The sequence below is a fragment of the Melanotaenia boesemani genome, chromosome 4 (assembly GCF_017639745.1).
Source record: "Melanotaenia boesemani isolate fMelBoe1 chromosome 4, fMelBoe1.pri, whole genome shotgun sequence".
NCBI lineage: Eukaryota > Metazoa > Chordata > Actinopteri > Atheriniformes > Melanotaeniidae > Melanotaenia > Melanotaenia boesemani.
The window spans coordinates 15,834,976-15,855,012 of NC_055685.1; the positions used below are offsets into that span (position 1 = coordinate 15,834,976).

Consider the following 20,037-nt stretch of genomic DNA (forward strand, 5'->3'; position numbering starts at 1 on the left):
TCAGTTTTTTTCTTTCTTTTTAAAATTTTTTTTACTAAAAAAGTTCTGAAATCGGAGGGTTAATAGGATTATTATGCCTTGTGTATGTAAGGTGAAACCTTGTTTTCTGTTAGCAGTGTACTCATTCACCCTCCTCCTTCACTGAGACAGTGAGACAGCCGAGAAGGAAACGCTGGGACAAAGTCCTGGCAGGCGTCCTGCTCCAGCAGGGAACACGTGAGCCTGCAGATGATTTAACTGTTCAGCTGCAGCTTTCCCTGTCACCACCAAGCAGAGTCTTCTGTTTAATACAGCTAAAGACAGCATATAAAACAGCGTTTGAAAGTTCTTTTTTTATGTGGAGTTAACATAAATTGAGATCTAAGAAATTTACGTCAGAGGAAATAATTGGGAAGAAAAGATTCATTTGAATTCTACAAATTGTTCTTTATTTAAGAAATTAACTTGCTTGTCCTGCTCACAAATAGTTATTTTAAGTAGTGTATGAGTAACACTACATCACAGTTTTTGATGTGAAATTATGATAGAAATGAACATTTTTTGGGAAATACAATAAACACTCATCTTTCCTTGAAAAGTGTGTTTTCAGCTTGGTGTATAATTACAAGAGGCGGTCAAAGTCCACAGGTGGCTTTGTGCAGTGTGTGTGTCTTATAAATGCAATGTTCTTTTTTTTATTTCCTGTGCAATGTGCAACTGAACATCCTGAATGTGGGGGTCAAATAAACCACCAGAAAACACGTCAACACCCTGTCACCTCGCTTGTTATGTCACTGCACTCTCCTGCCGTTATTGTGCTTCCTCTCAAATGAGACAGAACATCCTGGATGTCTTCTTCACGCACAAACACAAAACCAAAACAAGTCAGTCTGCTTTTACTAAGTGATCATAGTTTAAATGGTATAGAAAATGGTTATGTGTTAGTAGAGAAAATGGATAGATTTAAGATATATGTTAAGATGAAGATTATTTTTCCAATGTACAGATAAAAGATTAAAAAATTTTGTACTGCAGGTTTAAGGGTTCTCTGCTCCAACACACCCAATTCAAATGAAATGGATCAGCTTGTTGTCAAGTCCTACATCATGACACTTTAATTTGAGTGTGCTGAAGCAGGGAAATATCTAAAACCTGCAGAGCTGTGGTCTGGAGTTTGAGCTACTTGATGAACTGATTCAAGGTGCAGTACGTGCATCTTTTCAGGGTTGAGGGGGAGAAACTAAGCATATAATTCCTTTATTTTCTGAATTCTTAGTGTCTACCTACATTTAGCTTTAATGTGTAAAGGAACCTTTTCCTCCCTCCTTCCTCCTTTAATGTTAGACATTCTTGCAGCTGTTAATGTTTGTTGTGTCCTCAAAAGCAAGAAAAGGAAAATCAACAGCAACATATTTCCAGGCAATATTTCTAGATATGGAAAAATCCACTGATGTCACACAGATATTTAAATTAATTTATCCCTGTAATGCTTATGAAATAAAAAAAGAGCAATTACAATTTAAAGCAGTTTATTGATGACAACAAATGAGTGAAAATGAGTTTAAAACATTTCCATCTATTGCAGTCATTATAGAGAGCTGATTGTTCTTTTGGGGAAAGTTTTTTTCCAATAACAGAAGTCATTCTGTTGCTGTAGCAAAATGGATGAAGTACATGGATCATCTTTAAAAACTTCAAATGGCAATCAGGAAAAAAAAAGGAAAAAAAAACACTTAACTGTCCTGTTAAGTGTTGAGGTAATGAGTAAAAGACTGTTGAGACAAATGTCCAGAGTACAATCATTCATACGTAAAATATCTACACAGAGTACATGAACACGCAAACATGGTTCTTCTATTGCACCTCATGATAAGTGGAGTAACTGCAACATGGGATCTCTAAAATAAAAAAATAAAAAAATGTATAATAAACAGGTCAGTGAGAAAGTACCCTTAGGATGATGCTGCAAACTTCAGATGTATGAGGCAGACATTTGGAGATGGAAGCCAAAAAGTTATTCCAGAGTAGCTGGTACCTCTAATCCGCATGTTGACAGCATACAGATGCTGCAGCATCTGCAGCTGGGCAGATTTTACAACAAAGCAAATATCCTGATGGAGTGAGCATAGCATTTACAGTGCAATGCAGAAGTAAAACAAAGACAGCAGCAAATACAAAGATGAGCATAAGGTTATTATTGGCAACCTAAAAAGCACTTGAATGTAGTTTAATCACTTTCAATTTTTACCTTTCCCAGCCAATGAGAGATGCTGTATGAGAGATGGTGGAAGAGAAGTAAGACAAACTGCACATTTGTTCCACTATAGATCTGCAAATTATCAATGTGTTTTCCAAAGTCTTCTTCCCACAGCATCCAACATGCAAGTTTCACACCAGTGGGCGTCACTGGATGTCCCACTGACAGAAACTTCTGAATAAACTAATGACCAATGGGTCAAGGAAATTGTTCAAGAAAAAAGTGCATCATATATTTTTTTCAAATACTAACATTAAAAACAACACTCTTATAATAAACATCTGAAATATCTTTTTTCTCTATAGTGCAACAACAGACGGGATCAAATAAAGAAAAAAAGTTATTATTAACCTGCAGGCAATCAAAGCTCTTTAAACATCTAATAGTTTTCTTTCCACAGTAGCAGAACATTTAAGAAGGCAACTTAATGATTGATGCATGAACACAAACATGCCAACAGTATACACAGCACTCTTTTTATAGAAATAAATAGCTGAATTATCATCTTTATCCTCTTCTTAAATAATCTCCATTTTATATGACTCTGATGCACATTTAATATAAAGTATCTAATACACAACTGCAATTTCAGCACTACTGTTATACATAATATAATTATCTATCTTTCATTCAACTTAGGAGAGAAAATTCTTACAGAATGAAGACCTGTAAACTTCAACTGTTCCACTCAAAAGTATGACCTTGATATACCATATTAACATCACATGTTGGTCTTTTTTTCACACTTTTTTCCTACAAACATTATGTACAGATTAGTTGATAACGAAGGCAGGATTGTCTAAAACTCAAAATTAACAAGTATTTCTCTCTCTCTTTCTCTCTCTCTAGTGTGTTGGCAAAGTGGCCCCTTGTTCCTACAATCTTCTTTCCTTCTGTTAAACTGAGCAGACAATCAGTACCAGAGTAGGATAATAATATTCAGTACTGGAAGAACATGAAGAACTGGACACCCACAACTGTTCTCACGTCTTTTCTGCAATAAGCAGTTACATGTTTCTTCATAAATGTGACCAAAATCAAACATTGGTGTTATTTACTACCTGTGGGTTTCTTTTGTAACTGTAAAGCATCCACAAGTGAAATAACTAAAGTAAGGAAACAAAGTGCTGCCTTGTAGCAAGTGAGCCATAATTAAATTTTAAAACTACTAAAAGACTTTGTGCATTATTTTTTATCAAAGTGGTTGTGATGTGCTTACTGAATATTGCACTTTCATAAAGTTGGGGAATAAGAGAAATTCTACTTTTTGGTCCTTTGTGTGGGTCAAAAAAATAAAAAGAGGAAAAAAAAGGACAAAAATGCTAGATCCTGACCCTTTGTGATGTGTTTTGTTTTGTTGTGAGGGCCTATAACTTTGAAACGATTTTTGGAGGGTTTGCAGCCACCAGTATCTTCCCAATTAAATAGCTCTGAGTTTCTCAGTTTGAAGAATCAGAAACAAATCCTGACAGGTGATTTGAGCCACATTAATAGCAGCTTGACTTTTTATCATTTCATCATTTCTGCAGGCTTGAGTTGCTTTAAATGTTTAGAAATTGTGCCCCCAAGTCAGAATTGTTTGGAGCTTGACTCGCTCACTGGGAAACCTTCTGATTCTTCAAACTAAGGATATGTTCACATTACCAGGCTAAAAAGACCCAGATCTGGTCAATTTTTTCTCTCTCAGAGACATCTGGACACAGAAATCCTGCCATAAATTTCAATTTTCAAATCCGTTGTTCCCACTTAAGTTTTTGGCAATTTAAAATGAGTGAGGACACTCATATCTGATTCCATGTAGCTTTTCACTGGTTCGCTTCACTGTCATAAACTTACTGCAATATTACAGTGCTGCTAGCAAAAACCGCTCAAACAGCAAAAGCTAGCCATTTAGCTTTTCTTGCCTATGGTAAGCTTTTCCTGTATAGCTGGACAAATGTCTGCCCTGTTCTGGTACTAAATGTCATCCATAAATTTATTGCGATAGCTCCCACAACTGTCATGAAAATTATTTTCTCTTGTTTTTATCACAAATGATGCACGGGTAAAAATGTATCTTGTGCACATACGTGGTGTTTCAATGGGCAGTCACTAACATGAAAGTTAGATCTGAGAGACTGATAGTTATGATTGTGTAACATCAAATTTGAACTGGAATAGAACAATATGGCTGGTAATGTGAACATGGCTTTGAGGTGCTCTCACTGCTATTCCCAGCAGTTAAAATGCCGACAGCTCATAAGAACTTCCCACACTTCTATTTAAGCAGAGAGAAAAAAAAAACATTATTTAATTTCACAATTGAGAGCCCAGGTTTTTAGTTATAATTATAGAAGCTGAAACAACATCCCAATAAGGGTAATTTTCTCAGTAGATATTGCTGCTCATACTTTGTTAGAATTCCTGCAAAATACATTTAACTGCAACAAAATTAGTTTCCTAATTTGAAGGCAATGCTGAAGACCCAACCTCTTGGGTTTGAGTTCTGCAGAATTATACTTTTGCCATGATGCAAAGTGTCACATCGTACCATATGTGTTATTGCGTGGAACCACCAGCAGAGAGAGACAGAGGACGTCAGCTGATGAGTATATGTAAGGGCTTGATAATGACAGACTGTTAATAGGAATGGCACTGTTTAGTATGAGAACCCAAATGATATACAAACACAACATCTGTACAAACCTGGACATTTAGGTTCTATATGAAATACAACAACTAATGCTCAATTAAACTTGTTTCCACTCAAATCAAACTCCAGTACTTGTATTTACTTTTGACTGAAGTGATTAAACATCTGCCTCGTGCGGTCTCTTTTTCCTCATTAATGGCACATCGGAGAAAACACTCACTGGAATAAAGACAAGACACCATTATAAATGGCACCAGTAACACCTGTCCTCTGACACAAGCAGGTCCGGAGATACAACAATGAGCAAAAACACTGAATCCAGATTAGTGGCATGGTTTTGTTCACATTAGGAAGCAGAGGATGGTACTACAGGCCGAATGCATCGTCATGCACTGTCTAGAAGACCAGGTCTGCGAGTTACTGGGAGGCTGTCTTTACCCTCTCCACAGTTCCTGGAGCCGCTGCAGCACATTTCAGTTCAGAGTGGAAGCAGTATGTGTTCAGAAATGTTGCCCAGTTTTGACACACAGTGATTCAGGACAGGCTGGGCTATTTATTCCCTCCCTCATTTCTCTCATAATCATAAAGCTCCTGCTAACCTTTGAATAAGAGAAGTCACAATCTCCTCAGAAATGTTCTTGTGGAAAGTACACGGGCTCTACAGTGTGCTCCTTTCCCATGAGATGTTGCTGTTGAAGGTAGTCTTCATCAGTCATTGTGTGGATGCAAGCAGTGGAAATGCAGCACTATCAACAAGCTCCAAAGGGTTTAGGAAAGGAATCTGGCTCTGTGCAACAAAGCAATCCACTTTTAAGGTTAAAGCAAATCATAACTGAGACAGAAGAACCAGCGTTGTTGCTTTTCTTCAGTAAAGTTTAAATAGACTCTTCATTAGATTCCAAGTGCCACTGTAAATATAATGGCCTCACCAACATAAAATAGATTAAGTAAATTAGCTTTTCTTTCTCAGGTTGGTACTTCAGGAAAATGCACACTCAGTCTGAGTCCATATTCAACATGATTTGCCTTGCTTGTGTTTTTGTTTTGTTTTCTTTTTTTTTCTTTTTATTTTTTTGAGGCAACACATTCAACTCAAGGAAGTGAGCTCAAACCAGCTGGGTCTTTTTGATTGACTTGATTGCTCTTCTTGGAGACTTGAAGACTGCACAATAGATGTTAGCAGAGACTGTCGGCTTTCACATGGAGGATTTTGGAGAAGCCAGGTCTCTTTTTCAGAGCCTGAAAAAGGAGAAGAGAGATGAGAAATGCCTCCTCTAAATTGCTAGGTGCCAAATATTCTATCTGACCTCTGTTTCATCACATTCTTTTAATTCTTTTCCATCAGTTGTAAGTGTACATAACATCAAACATGACTCTTGTTCCCTAAACTTCACGTCTACAGAAAGAAAGGATGAAATTGGAAGGCAAACTGTTTCCAAAACAAACTTCAAGGTGCAGTGAAAAAAGTAAATCACTGGTGTTTGCAGAGATGCTGTTGCTGTGAGCCCCCTCTCCACTGATTGTAATGTACCGCAATCTGACTCATCAAAACAAGCATAAGCAAAAGCTGGTGTTGCAAAGCCTTTTATATCTCTGATTGTGTGTGGTCAGCCATAAAAACCACTCTCAGAGTAAGCCGCTGCTTGTGTGGGTTAGCAGCAGCACATACACAAACAGTCACTAGTGGGACTTCAAGGACTGAATCACTGCTTAATTGATAAAAATAGATGCATCACACTTGCTTCACATAAGGACATAATGTCAAAAGCAGAAAATAAACCCAAAACAAAGTGCTTAACAAAGCCAGGTCTACACAGTTAACTTCTATTGGCCAGTACACACAGGTGACAATAAGCTGTATGAATGGCAATAAAATATTAACATAAACTGGAGTCTGATAGTGATGTTTATGTGGTTATATGACAGGAAATGTTTAAGAACTACTAAAACTTAGCATAACATTAACTGGGAAAAATGTGCATGTGTTGAGTGTGATGATAGACCCAAAGGTGCTGTTACCTGCAGCTTGTTCACCATCTCATCAAACAGTTTTCTAGCTTCTGGGCTATTTGGGTCCTCAAAGTAGTCTTCTATACCAATCTGAACCACGATAGACTTGAGATTGCGGCAAACACCTTGATTGGAAGGAGGAGGAAGAATGAGTGAAGGAGCAGTAATGTATGACTGATCTGAGTTGATCAGAATCAGATTTGATCATGAACGTATCACCAGTAAAACACTGATTGCTACATTGTTGACTTGTCTGTACAGTTGTAAAGAGGAGGTCCTAAACTCACTGTTGAAGTGAAGCAGGGCTTTTGGGGTGACTGGTGTGGATGTGAGAACCAGCATTTCCAGACCTTTCAGACCCTCTCTGCAAACCTCTGCCGCCACCTCCTGGTTGATTTCACTCACATGGTCCAACTCTAACACCTGCAGGCGCATGCAGTTCCTTGCTATACAGATGGATAAGATACAGAAAGAAGGATTTCAAAGAAATGCAAAGTAAAGGTCATGGTAGAACACAGTGAATGAGACACAGTAACAAGCAGAATATAGCAGAATGCTGCTGCCAGGATTTATCACACTGTTGTTAACCAGAGAGTTAATTATTATGTTGTAATGCACCAGCCTCAGCCAAGCCACCCCTTATGGCTTGCTGTGTATTTAACTATCTAGCCAACTATGCTGTCTTAATCAGAGAAATGTGTCTTCTTTGTGTATCTTAATATGTATATGTCGGGTTGTTGTCTTCAATTACATGAAAATAATAACATAAAGAGCTAATGCTTTCATTTTGTAAGGAGAACAGATTAAATGCAGCACCACAAATGTTGGAAGAGCTACAACAAAGCTCAGATAATCAGAATTATGATCTGTAGATTATTATGATTATTATGATTATTATTGTGATTGTTACGAATTATGATCTGTAGATTGAAGGATAAAGTTAACGATCTTGTGCTACAGTTGTTGCGTTTACTTGTTAACTGTGGACTATTTTAGTGAGGAGGAACCACGTTGGATATCAGAATACTGTGTAGCCTTGATGAGAAACAATGGTTCATGGATAACTAAGGTCAGTGGAAACTCAATGGATTGATGTTGTGCAAGCCATTGAGATAGAGTTGAGGATCACTGCCATTTGACAGTTTTACAAAGTTGCAACAAGGACAGCAGGGATTAATATATACACCAATTTATTAATCAGTGGGAAAGGATTTCACATCAAAGCATTTTGGTTCAGTCAAACCTAAATTAGCTGTTTGTCCCAATAATGTGGGTTATTTAAACTGATCTGAATTCTGTCAATAAGCACGCTCAGCAGACGTTCTCTCAGTATGTCTAATTTTATTAAATTGGATTTTGATCCAACTGCTCATGTGTGGCTGGATAGCTAAGAATTTCTGCTTGATTCTGACTTCAAAATAGACTCAAGGTAAAAGCACACCCATAACTTTACACTGCAATGTTTACCAAGTGATGCCAATCCCTGAATCCCACATCCAGCCCCACCCACGCCGAGAGCACGGAGGTGTGGCCAGCATCTTCCAATGGTCTGTAAACATCGGTTACTGAAGCGAGCAGGTTGCTGGCTACAAGAAACAAACATTTCACTCAATGTACAGTCACAGTAGAGCTTTTAGTTACACATAGCTCTAAAGAAAAAACAAATCATATATTACCATGGATGTAGGGGTGCCACCTGTAGAGAAATAATGTCTCTACAACCTGCCCCAAGGGCCCAAATCACCTCCTGACCAACTGGATCTGTTGCACTCCTGAGAGAAAACAAACATAACACAGTTAGGTGAAGTATTATATACATCAGTGGTTGATGAAGTGGCCAGGGTGCAAGTTTTCAAAAGAGTTGGGATTAGTGTGTGGTAGTCTACCTGTATGTTACAGCCTGGAGGGCTCGGCAGTAGCAGCTGGCCAGCCAAAGAGAACGATCAGTCAACAGGTTGGGGCAATGTGAAATCTTCAGTATCAGCAGGTTACTTCCAGTGGCCTTTAACAACGCCTCCAAACCCTCCTCAAGACAGCCACTTAGACAGAAATGCAATGGAAGGTCAAGAGAAAAAGGCAGACAGAGAACAAGGAGTAAGTCTTACATCCTTTATTGCTTCAAATCCAATAACTCTTCAAGCATCTGCAGCACATTACAAATATGCTCCCATCCTAAAATGATCCTGAATGTACGCACTAAGAGCAGGGTTTATTTTCTGTCTGCATTATAACACCATATTCATTAGAAATTGTTTCGCACAAACAACTTCACTTTCTTCTCATAAACATATTAAAATCTTTGCTTGACTTCTTCCAGGAAATAAAAACTGATATTTCACATGCTGAGTATAATTAGACAGCATATTTTCATCACCTATTCTCTTTCTTGTGTGTCTCACCGTGTGCTTTTAAGGTAGTCTTCCTTGGTTTCCTTCTTACCACGCTGTCTTGGTTTAAGGTTTTGCAGGATGAGAGAGTGTGTTTGGGTGCACCACTGAGACAATGTGCTCAGGAACTGAAGAAAAAAAATGAACATGAAGTTGAGAAACTTTTGCCATAAAGAATACACTCACTACTGCTTTCACTAGTGCCTTGAAAGTGCTCTTGATTACAAAACAAATACAACTAAATGTGGAAAATGCACCTTGGAAGAAATGCGAGCATTCTCTAGCAGCACTCTGGTCCACACAGCTGGGTGGCGGGCCACAAACCGCCAATTGCGGCACACCTCAGCAGCTCTCAGCAGAGTTTTAGTATCCAGGTAGGTGAAGATACAGAACAGGGCTGCACGCATCTTCAGGATCTCCGGACTGATCACCTCGTTGGATTTGGACGGGCTCTTTTCATGGCGGCATTGCTTGGAGTAGACCCCATCTGAACGACCTGTAGGAAGAAACGAGTCTTTAAAAGCTTCTTAGGCTGCTCATTTTATCTGCTACTGGACCGTACCAGTTTGAGACTGTGACACACATAAGGTTCTTCTCCTATAACTTTTAATTCATGGAAAAGCCTTTTATATAAACTTATTCATGTAGCAGTTATGCAATGAATATGAGCATAAAATGCAGACTGCTGGTTTATCAAATACAGCTCTTTAATATGAGGAATTCTCTATTTCAAGGGCTCATTTGTAATTAGGCAAATGGATATAACCAAAAATTAAATGATAATTTTAAACACTTTTTCAAGAATTTTCAGTGAATGAACATATTTATATAACAAAAGATTTTCTTCCTTTGTGAAGCTTTGACATGCATTTACTCTGAAGTTTTATGCTCCTTTTTCCTTCCCATTTGGTTCAGGTTGATTTTTGTTTGATCTCTTCACAGAATGCTGCAGCACAAAAATGCTCTGACTTTTACAGACATTTATTTCCTGGAAAGTCTCATCTGGCCTTTCTATTCTGGATGTTTCAGAGTGCTTTGCTATATGTGATGAATGACCTGTATTTCCGTTGGTTAAGTCTTCAGCTACTCGGAGGAGGCTCTTCACTAGACTGGATGATGTGAGGGACTGTTTTTTTTACTCTGGAAAGAATACTGCAATTGCACACCACATCAATCCAGGTCTCCCTAAGCTCACCAGCTGAACCAAAGCTGTTGATTTGGTCACTGCTTTTGTTGGATTTACCTTTCCAGCTTAGGAAAGAACAATTTCATGAGTATAAGGAGTCAATCAACAATATTAGCAATATTATCACAATATAGCCAAAATATGACTTAGGCAGCTAGAAGGCTAATGAAATGTCGATAACAGCTTTGAAACAAGTGTAAAATAACTCTTGAGCCCTTAAAATAAAAAGTTCTACATCTTAAAGACCTGTCATTTCTATGTGCTACTTTATGTAAACCATTATACAAAATCCTTCCCAGATTCATCTCTAACCCTGTTAAAAAAATATTCTGTCACATGGTGGCGCCAATCTTCAAGCAAAAAGACACAAACCTTTTTCTTTGCTTCTCTTCATTCAGTCTACTGCTATCCACTGGATAATGCTATGTGACCAATCCAAGCCTGGCTTATGCCTCTCAGCAAGATCGCTCCTACATGACTCACTTCGTCTTTGGCCTTGGAAGGTGTCTGCTCACAGCCATCAGGGCTATGAACCAATACTTGCTCCCCACTCTCTCTTTCTTTCCTTCTCAGACACACCACCTACACTCAAGATTGCCAAATGAACTAAAAAAGCCAAGCAGTGTTTTACACGATGAACACAAAAACTGTGTTCTAGCAGATTAATACCATCCAATAAATCCTGGCAGAGACTTTCCTGATAAGGAGAACTACGTCAGAGGGAAGGGATGCCAGTATCGTGTGAAGTTACGCGAGAGAAATTTTTTCACCTAATTTGACGGTCATGGTTGTTCATATGATTGTGTCACAAAGCTCAGGCCCACTTGCACTCTATTCCAGATCCAACTGGTATTTTGAAACCCAACAGCAGGGGAAAAGCAAAACACAAAGTGTAGCAGCAGTGAGTTTAAGGATACTGGCAGGACAGGAGGATAACAGAGAAATGAACATCTGTGGTGCAGCTGAGCGGTGCAGGAAAGCCTGGCTATTTAACATGGCTCTACACAAAGCTTAATATGAATGGAGGAAGTGAGCCAGTATAACACAGAGATGCTGTATTGCACAGACAAGTAGAGAACTGGCAGCGATATATGACTAAAGCTGCTTTTCAGCCTTTTTTTTGCAGATGGCCTGATTATAATGTATTTTGTTTCACATTTCAAAGTTTACTCGGTTTTATCTGCATTTTAACCACAATGCATGTCTAGTCTATAATCATGTGAGTGATTTACACTTTCTAACTTAAAATTTTGATTTAACAAGAGATCCAAATCTACCACCTGTCTAATGAGAGCTATTTTAAGGCCCTTACTAAGTTAATCCTAGCTCCTATGTGTCTGAGTTACTAGCTGGATTTATGTGAGATACAGGGCGCACATTTATATAAATGTCCACTCCTGTTTTTTGTTAACAAGTTCCCAGCCAGTTGTTACCTGTATTTGGGCGGTATGCTGCCCTGCTCTGGTGAGGATAGGGTGCAGCAGACTGCTGGACTTCAGCTACAGCTCTCCTCTCCTGCTCCCACATCTCCACTTCAGACTCTGTGGTCCGGGAGCCAACATCTGATACGTCTCCCTCATCACCTTCGGTGCTGTTCCTGTAAGGTCGCCGTTGCCAGTTCTGGATAGCCTGTTTACGAAGACCCCAGTTTCTCGACCCGCATCCAGGTGAACGCTCATAACCCCCCTCGCCCAGTCGGCACTGCATGTGATAGTACTGAGCCTCGGGACACTCCTCCATGGGATGCATCTCAACGCTGTCACTGTCATAGCCCCCTGAGCCTTGTGAGACGGATTTGATCCTCCTGCAGCAGAACAGAAGGTATTGATCCATATAATTAGTTTCTTTCTTATTTGGTTTAATAATCAAATGTACTGTATCTTACACTAAAAACAGAAGATTAATTTTGGTAAAACTAAAGTGTATAAAAATAATCATTAAATAACAGTGTGACAGGGAAAAATAAGCACTCTTGTGTGAGGTAAATGTGAAACTACTGATGGAAGCCAGTTGAAAGCTAAGGAAACCCACCAACTAATACCTCTGAAATGCACTATTTTACCCAGAAATAACAGTATAAAAATGACAGATTGTGATTTTGACTAGTCTGCTTCTTGGTCAGGCACAGTCATAACCACAAGGTTGCCAGGCAACCAGTGGAAACTGCAATAACTCAATGTGCCAAGACATGAAATATCTCTTTAAATATAAACTCAATCTGTTAGGGTACATTAAGTTTCTTCCTCATTTGTCAATGAAAATTTGATTTTTTTATTTTATTTATTTTTTTGCTAACTTTTATTTTTTACAACACTTTTAGGCAGGTGGCAGCTATCAAATAAAATGAACTGCTAAAAGATAAAACAGTGAATGACTGACATAGCGCAGATGCTTTATATAGGATTTACAACAGAATGTGTATGAGCATCTTTTCCTCATACAAACTGATCTCATTATCATAACATGCTCCAGGGCAGCATAACCAATGAGAACTTAATAATAGGTGGGGGAAACATACTGTACTCCCTCTTGTCTTATCTTTCTGAATGTCTTGTTCACCAGTAACTGTTCATATTCTGTCATTAACCCATCACCTTCCATCTGTTTGACACGTTGCAACAAAAATTATGCATTTAGTCTGATGACTGTTACACAAATATTTGTTGAGGTCATAGTCGATAAGTCACAAAAGCTGTTGCACATTAGAGAAGCTGACCTTTACTCCAACTACAGGCAAGAATTTATTGATCCTGGATGAATAGCTATTAATAACTAACGGCAGAAGTCTTAGAGGATTGCTTCTGGTCACACAGTGTGCATTTGTGTGTATGTATGTCGTGCCGTCAATGATTCAGTAGGGAAGGCCTGACAGGTTCTGAGTGACGTCACGGCAGGAAACACATTCACATACCAACTGGGGATGACAGCTGTGTTAGTCAGAGTACTACAGCATGGCCATGTGTCTGAAGCTAGCAGCAGAGACCCAGAAATACTTCAGTCACAGCCCATGTGGTGAGACATTCACCCTGCATCTCAGCACTGCTACTGAATGAAAGTCTGACTAAAACTGCAGTCTACTCCTCATAACACAGTGTTCAATATTGCACGACATAGTCATATGATAATATCATGATATAATTATCTCAATGTAAATGTCAATGTGTAAAAAAAATGCTGAAGAGGTAGAGACAAAAAAAGCAAAACTTTGATCATTTTTTTCCCCACAGGAAGCAAACTAACACCTTCAAAGCAGATCCTCTGCTTTATGAACACAGAAAACTGATGTTAAAGCAAGTGGATCTGCTCTTTCACACAATAACCTTTTGATCCTTATTTTACATTATTATGAGATAGAAAGCAACCAACAATAATGATGCTCCGCTATCTGCTTTCCACCATTTTTTTGGAGGGAAAGTAATTGGAACAGCTCTTCTTACAAACATTTTGACAATAGACAGACAAGTTGTGCCCCAAAGACCGTGGCCAGTGAGCACAGTGGATGATGGTTAAAAGCTCTGTGGCTTTTACCCTACCCTGATGGTAGATAAAACACTGAGGTACAATAAATTCATATAAATTCATTCAATAGCCTGGAGCTCATGAATTTCATGCTGCATAAAAAAAATAAAATAAATAATAATAATAATAAAAAGAACACACACACAATAAAGAAAAAAAAAAAAAAAAGACAGACAGACAGACCTTTTCTTATGAGACTGCATGGGATGGTTCATTAAAAAACTTAGATAACTCTTTCTTAACTCACCAGTGGAAGTCCCTGTCGGTGAGGCTCTATGGGTCCTTAAAGCTCCTTATGGTACATTGGTGTTTTAGATTCATTACATTTCAGACTAATGGTAAAAGGCAAAGGTTGGACTCTGCAAATGTGGACCAGGAATGGTGTGCTGCTGACCTACCCAGTGCTGGGGGAGGAACGTCTCTCTGACACCTGGTACATTCCCCGAGTGCTCCCAGAGATGCTGGAGTTTCTCTGAAGAGAGACAAGCCAAAACAGACAGAATATTTGATATGTTACACACGCATTTGTTCTACAGTCATTTAGCAGACGCTTTTAGCCAAAGCGACTTACATCAGAGAGTAACTGAAATTTGTATAAATTTCAGCTCCTGAAGAACTGGAGACATCTACAATTCTTTGACTGCATCATTAATATCCCCTTAAACTGCAGTTTACACCAGTTTAATATGACAAGATTTTCTAAATGATAAAAAATATGAAGATAATAAAATCAGTACAATGTATTGCATACTCCATTATCAAACACTGAATTACCATTCCTTTAGAAAAGATAAAGGGTATGGAGATGAGTGCAAAAACTTCCCATCCAACAGAGAATAAAATGATTGTGATGAAACAGCCTATTTTTGCAGTTATCATGGGAAAGTTTGCTAAATGGGCTCTGACAGCAGACATTTTTATATATATATAAAAAAAAGAAATCAAATCCTGACTCAAATGAACAACACAGCTGCTCCTTTAACTGTAGACATTAAATTATTCTAATTAAAAGCACAGCATGGCTGAGTATTGATTACATGTCATTTAGCAGCATGCTTCCAGAGCATGCACTGCACAGATTAATACAGCAGCTTAGCAACGACTTTTTGATTCAAATCCAAGTCAGTCAGTCAAGGGGTATTGTGAATGACTCGAATTAAAGAAGTGGACTCGGTCTGCCTACAAACACAGGAAGCGGACCACAAAACAAAGTGCATTGTGGGTTCAGCAAACGGCATCATGAATAAAAGCAATGAAAACATAAGCACGTGTGGGAAATCCAGCTCCATATTTAGCTCTTATGTACTAGAAACAGAAGTCTACATTAAACAATATGAAGTTTTCTTCTTCGTTATGCTTCTCGTCTTCTCCTTCAGTAATTCTTGGTGCAGCGCCGCCTCTAGCAGACAGTAGAACACGTCATTTAAAAGGTCAGATTCTTTTGAGTAGTGCTGTGTGAACACAATCTCGGTCCAGAAGAAAAAGACAATAAGTCTTGGATTTGTTGCAGGTATAGTTTATACATAATAAGCACTGATTGGAGGATTTTAATTATCAATAAGTAAAGTTGAGATGTAAAAGCTTAAAATTCTAAAATGTAAAAAAGTGGCCTGTAGCAGTGACCTGGCTAAAGCCTTCTGCAGACAAACAAGATCAGGGCTGCTAAGTTAAGACAGGAGGAAAACTAAGATGCATTGGTCAAGATGTGATACAGTATTGTTCGAACCGGACCTCTGCAATGTTCTCAGAACACAGGTTTGTGTATCTATTTGTTTTAAGATTAGATCAAAGCTCAGACAAAAAAACACAATAAATCTAAAACATTTTATTTGCTGCTCTGCAAGCAGAAGAAAATTTTAAATCTATTTGGTCTTAGGTGGGAAACCTGATGCTCACTCGATTCGCCCGAGAACAAATTCCTCTTGTCACTTTCACACGTCCCTCGAGGCTGCCTGTGCACTGATGTGTGAAGTGTTTGCACGAGTGCATACACATATACGAGTGTGTGAAGCAGTGCCAGGTAGAACTCTTTGTACCAGACCGCCGACGTGCCACAGAGGGAAAATGTGCACAAACACAGACACTGTCCCTCCCTCTCTGCCTCTCTTTATCTCTGCTTGACTCGCACAGCTTGTTTCTGGCCTTCCTCCAGTGAAACTGGACCATTCCTGGACAGACTGCAGTGCAGGCATAATGTTGAAACGTCTCCAAAAAACATGGATGGAATAAAAACACATTCATCTAAAGAGGCTTGGTCAAAATTCAAATATAACTTAGCCTTTATGATAACGCTCCTTCTTTCTCTGTTACAAAGACAAAAATTACAAAGAGGCACAGTCTAATGAAAGCTGCACTGTCCTTGTTTCACGTGAGAAAACACTTTAATTCAGAATGGAATGAAGGAGTGGAAACAAGTCATCCATTCCTTCTCTCACTGTCTGTCTTAAAATTGCTCTGTGGCTCTGAAACCTGTCTCCTAGGAGATGAGGGCGACCTTGCAGATGCCAGATGGAGTGACGAAGAGTCAGTCTGTGAAGGTGGGTGGCCGGTTGGGTGACATCTCTGGGCTTCCCTTGACAGCATAACAAGGTACCAACTAGTCTAAGTGTGACTCCACACATGTACTTGTCATACTGGTTATTCACAGAAATTAAATTTAAATTAAAAAAGAGCTTGTCTAAATGTAGGCACCAGTTCAGGTCAGTAACTTAAAATTACTTTAAAAAGGAGAAAAAAAATGCATATTTTGATTACTGGAAAATATTAATGCTGCATAATCACCCCACTTTAGAATCCCTAATCAACGTAACATGCTTGTTTTTTGAACGCTGGAGCACAGAGAGAACCCACACCAGGCAAACTTCACACAGAAAGTCCAAGCAGAGGTTAGAACTGGGGACTTTCTTGCTGTGAGGAGTTGGTGTTAACCTCCATTATACAAACTTAGCAATCAATGATGCTGATAATATCTGAGGATAGAACTTTACACACAATTAAAAATCAAAATGAAAAGAGTAAATTTGTCTCAGGCAGATCTGGACCACATTGCATCTGATTAAAAATCAAGCTTAAACCTTGAGAGATATAGCAAGAGTTTGTTTCCATGGCAGCACACACATTTGCATAATATAAAACAGGTCACCTTTTTCCAAAGGTGTTGGATAATAATTTGAGTAAGTGGCATTTTAAGAACAGCCTTTGGCTGCTTTTATATATTTTTTTCTTTTATCACTGTGTAATATGGCAAAGACAAAAGGGAAAAGGCTCATTACAAGTACTCAGCAACTCGATTCCCCCTCTTTTGCAAAGAGCTCAAATCCAGCTGCTTTTCATGTGAGTACACTTTCTGGTAAGGACAAACTCTACTGCAGAGCCTCTGTGTTTCCACAGATTTAGTGATGAATGCTAAACACAAAAGGATGAAGTCTCTTGTTTCATGTTGTAAACATAAGTCTGCTCTAATGATCTCCTTGGTGAACAAGTGTCAGTTGATCAAAAGATCAAGATAGAGTACCTCTGTTTGAAGAGAGGTTCACAAAAACTTCCTAGCCTTTACAACTCAAGAGTTCTGGATATCTTTAGGTCCAAAAGACCAAATTTATGACTCTGTATTCTCAATGTTAAAATTTATTTTCATAGTAAGAATAACGTAATGGCATTTATTCAAAGTTTGGTAGTCCACTACTGACAGTTTACACCCAAAAGAAAATAAACTTAGCACAAAAAGTAAGATAATTTGTGCTTGATTTTTTATTACTCCCCTTTAATAATACCAATTGGTGTTGGATTATACATTGTTGGAAAGCCTAATTAGTCACCTTTAACATGAGGTTTAACTTTTAAGGATCATGCTTTTTTTTATTGACAATACCCAACAATGACAACAGACAATGATAAATGAAACCAAAAACAGAAAAGACACTAGGACAGGGCACAAGGGTCATCCCCTACCCCACAGATTCTCCCCCCAGACCCCCACATCCACACCACACTTACACCAGCCTTATTATGATGATGTAACTGTAACTCAGAGATATGCGAGTGTCTCAACTAAATGCATAAAAAGGAGAGGTGTAGGTGAGTACAATACAATGTTAGTACAAGTTTGGACACACTTTCCATTTGAATTTACTGGGAAAATGTGTCCACACTTTTGACTGGTTCTGTATATTCCATGTATTATGCCTGGTTTTATGTGTCTTTTTTCTTTCTTTCTTTGCTGTTTTGTTTTGTTTTCTTGGTTTATTTGGGTCTTATCCCCCTTTCCCCTCCATGAAATTTGTTGTAAATGTGTCTGATCTTAATGTGTTAAAGGATCACGCTTCTGTGGAATGAGCAACACATCTAAATGTGTGGATGGCACCCCACTCTTGTGTTCGGATTCAAGTGCTGCCAGGTGTGTATCAGTCTCAGACGTACTGGTGCCTTAATGGCACCTAATTAATAGAAATATCTGAATGAGATACTGGAGCCTGTGGCGACCCCATATCTCCAGAATCTGGGACCTAACTCTATCCTCCTGGATGACAATTTGCTTCGCAGAGCCAGAATCACAGAGTACCTCCAGATTTTAGGAGCTAAGAGGATGAAATTACCTGCTGTGAGTCCAGACCTCAACCTAATTGTGAGATCAGCTTCAGGGTTCAAGGTTTCTTTATCGATACCCATGGGTAGATTTGTTTTACAGAATTGTTTTACAATGGCAGCATTTGGTGTTCCCTAACAAAACAAAAACATACACTGAACCTGACGAGACAGGTACTTGGTCAAGTGACAAAAAACTACAAGTGCTTCGCTAAGTCAATATAACAGCAAGAACAAGTAAAAAGCAAAAATACAATAAATAAGATCAAGACAAATAAAAACAAATGAATAAAAAACACAATACAACAACAATAGAAAACCTTCGGAAAATAAAACTCTGGAAAAAAAAACAGGATAAGAACATAGAAATTAAGTGTCTCAAGGATAAATAGAGCTTAAAAAATAGGATGAATAAATACACTAAAAAACAAATAAAGTGCAAATGTCAATGCTTCTTATTGAGCTCAGTGATGGCAAAAGGAACAAAGTTGTTTTTGTAACAATTTGTCCTGCACTTTGGGACAAAAATCTCCGTCTGAAGAGAAGAAGTTTAAATTGACTCCGTAGAGGATGAAAGTCATTATAAAGAATTGATAAAGCAATCCTCTGTACCTGTTTAGTGTACAGAGAGGCTTGACAAGGCTGTGACTCACCAATCAGGCGACTGGACCATCATTTGGTTCAGTAAGTTTTTCTGTATAACAGAGGTCTGATCGAACTATGCCACCAAGCAGATAGATGAAACCGACTCATTAAAAGAACAATAAAACAGAGTCAAGATTGTTTTGGCATGCTGTATATGTTAAAGTGACCAACACAACCATGCTGGTTGACCTTCAACAACTTTGGGTTGAATAATGGGATTCCATCTCACCGTAAAAACCAGCATGAGGAGGAGGTAACAATGAATAAAGTGTAAAAGTGGGCAATATGTGGTGTTTTGTTTTTGTTTTTTTTAACCACCACTAAGGTGGGTGTTATGTTTTCACAGGCATTGGTTTGGAAGAAGGAATAAATAATTAGATTTTAGGGGTGATACAGATTACCGCCTGGATCCAGGAAGTTTTTTTTAAGGATTCTTTACTATTGGGAAATAGAGATAATTTTGCTATTACATATTCTAACTCACCAGTTAATACCCAGAATCACCTGGGAGCACAATCATCTAATCCATCAAGCAACTCAAAACAAGATGGAATACCCACAGGACAAGATTGCTGGGGAATATGGCTTTGTGATAAATCTGTGAGAGACACAACTAGTCATTTAATGATTGTGACAGTGCTTTTGTTAAACACTGGCCTGTGTTTAACTTGTCTTCTGGCTCTGTTAAAACTCCTTGCAAGTAAAATCCAGCTGTGCCTCTCATCGATTTGAGTGTCCGTCATTCATTGAGAATTTTTCTAAAAGTGACTAATCAGGCTTTCCAACAATGTATAATACATCATTGTTAAAGAGGAAAAATAGTTAACCAAACTCAAAT

The 20,037-nt window shown here is 38.4% G+C and overlaps 1 protein-coding gene across 3 annotated transcripts in view; it reads right to left on the reverse strand.

Annotated features, from left to right (window-relative positions):
* Positions 1–1,491: 1,491 nt before the first annotated feature.
* The window catches only part of fbxo41 (F-box protein 41), a 51,458-nt gene continuing 32,912 nt past the window's right edge, over positions 1,492–20,037 (reverse strand). For all 3 annotated transcript variants that reach the window (XM_041984090.1, XM_041984089.1, XM_041984091.1), the window contains exons 5-14: positions 14,369–14,442; positions 11,885–12,255; positions 9,523–9,761; positions 9,278–9,393; positions 8,765–8,917; positions 8,555–8,650; positions 8,346–8,464; positions 7,166–7,324; positions 6,888–7,003; positions 1,492–6,107 (exon numbers count right to left, since the gene is read on the reverse strand). In XM_041984090.1, coding sequence (XP_041840024.1) covers positions 6,045–6,107; positions 6,888–7,003; positions 7,166–7,324; positions 8,346–8,464; positions 8,555–8,650; positions 8,765–8,917; positions 9,278–9,393; positions 9,523–9,761; positions 11,885–12,255; positions 14,369–14,442 — 1,506 coding nt within the window. In that variant the 3' untranslated portion in view covers positions 1,492–6,044. The remainder of the gene's footprint in view (positions 6,108–6,887; positions 7,004–7,165; positions 7,325–8,345; positions 8,465–8,554; positions 8,651–8,764; positions 8,918–9,277; positions 9,394–9,522; positions 9,762–11,884; positions 12,256–14,368; positions 14,443–20,037) is intronic.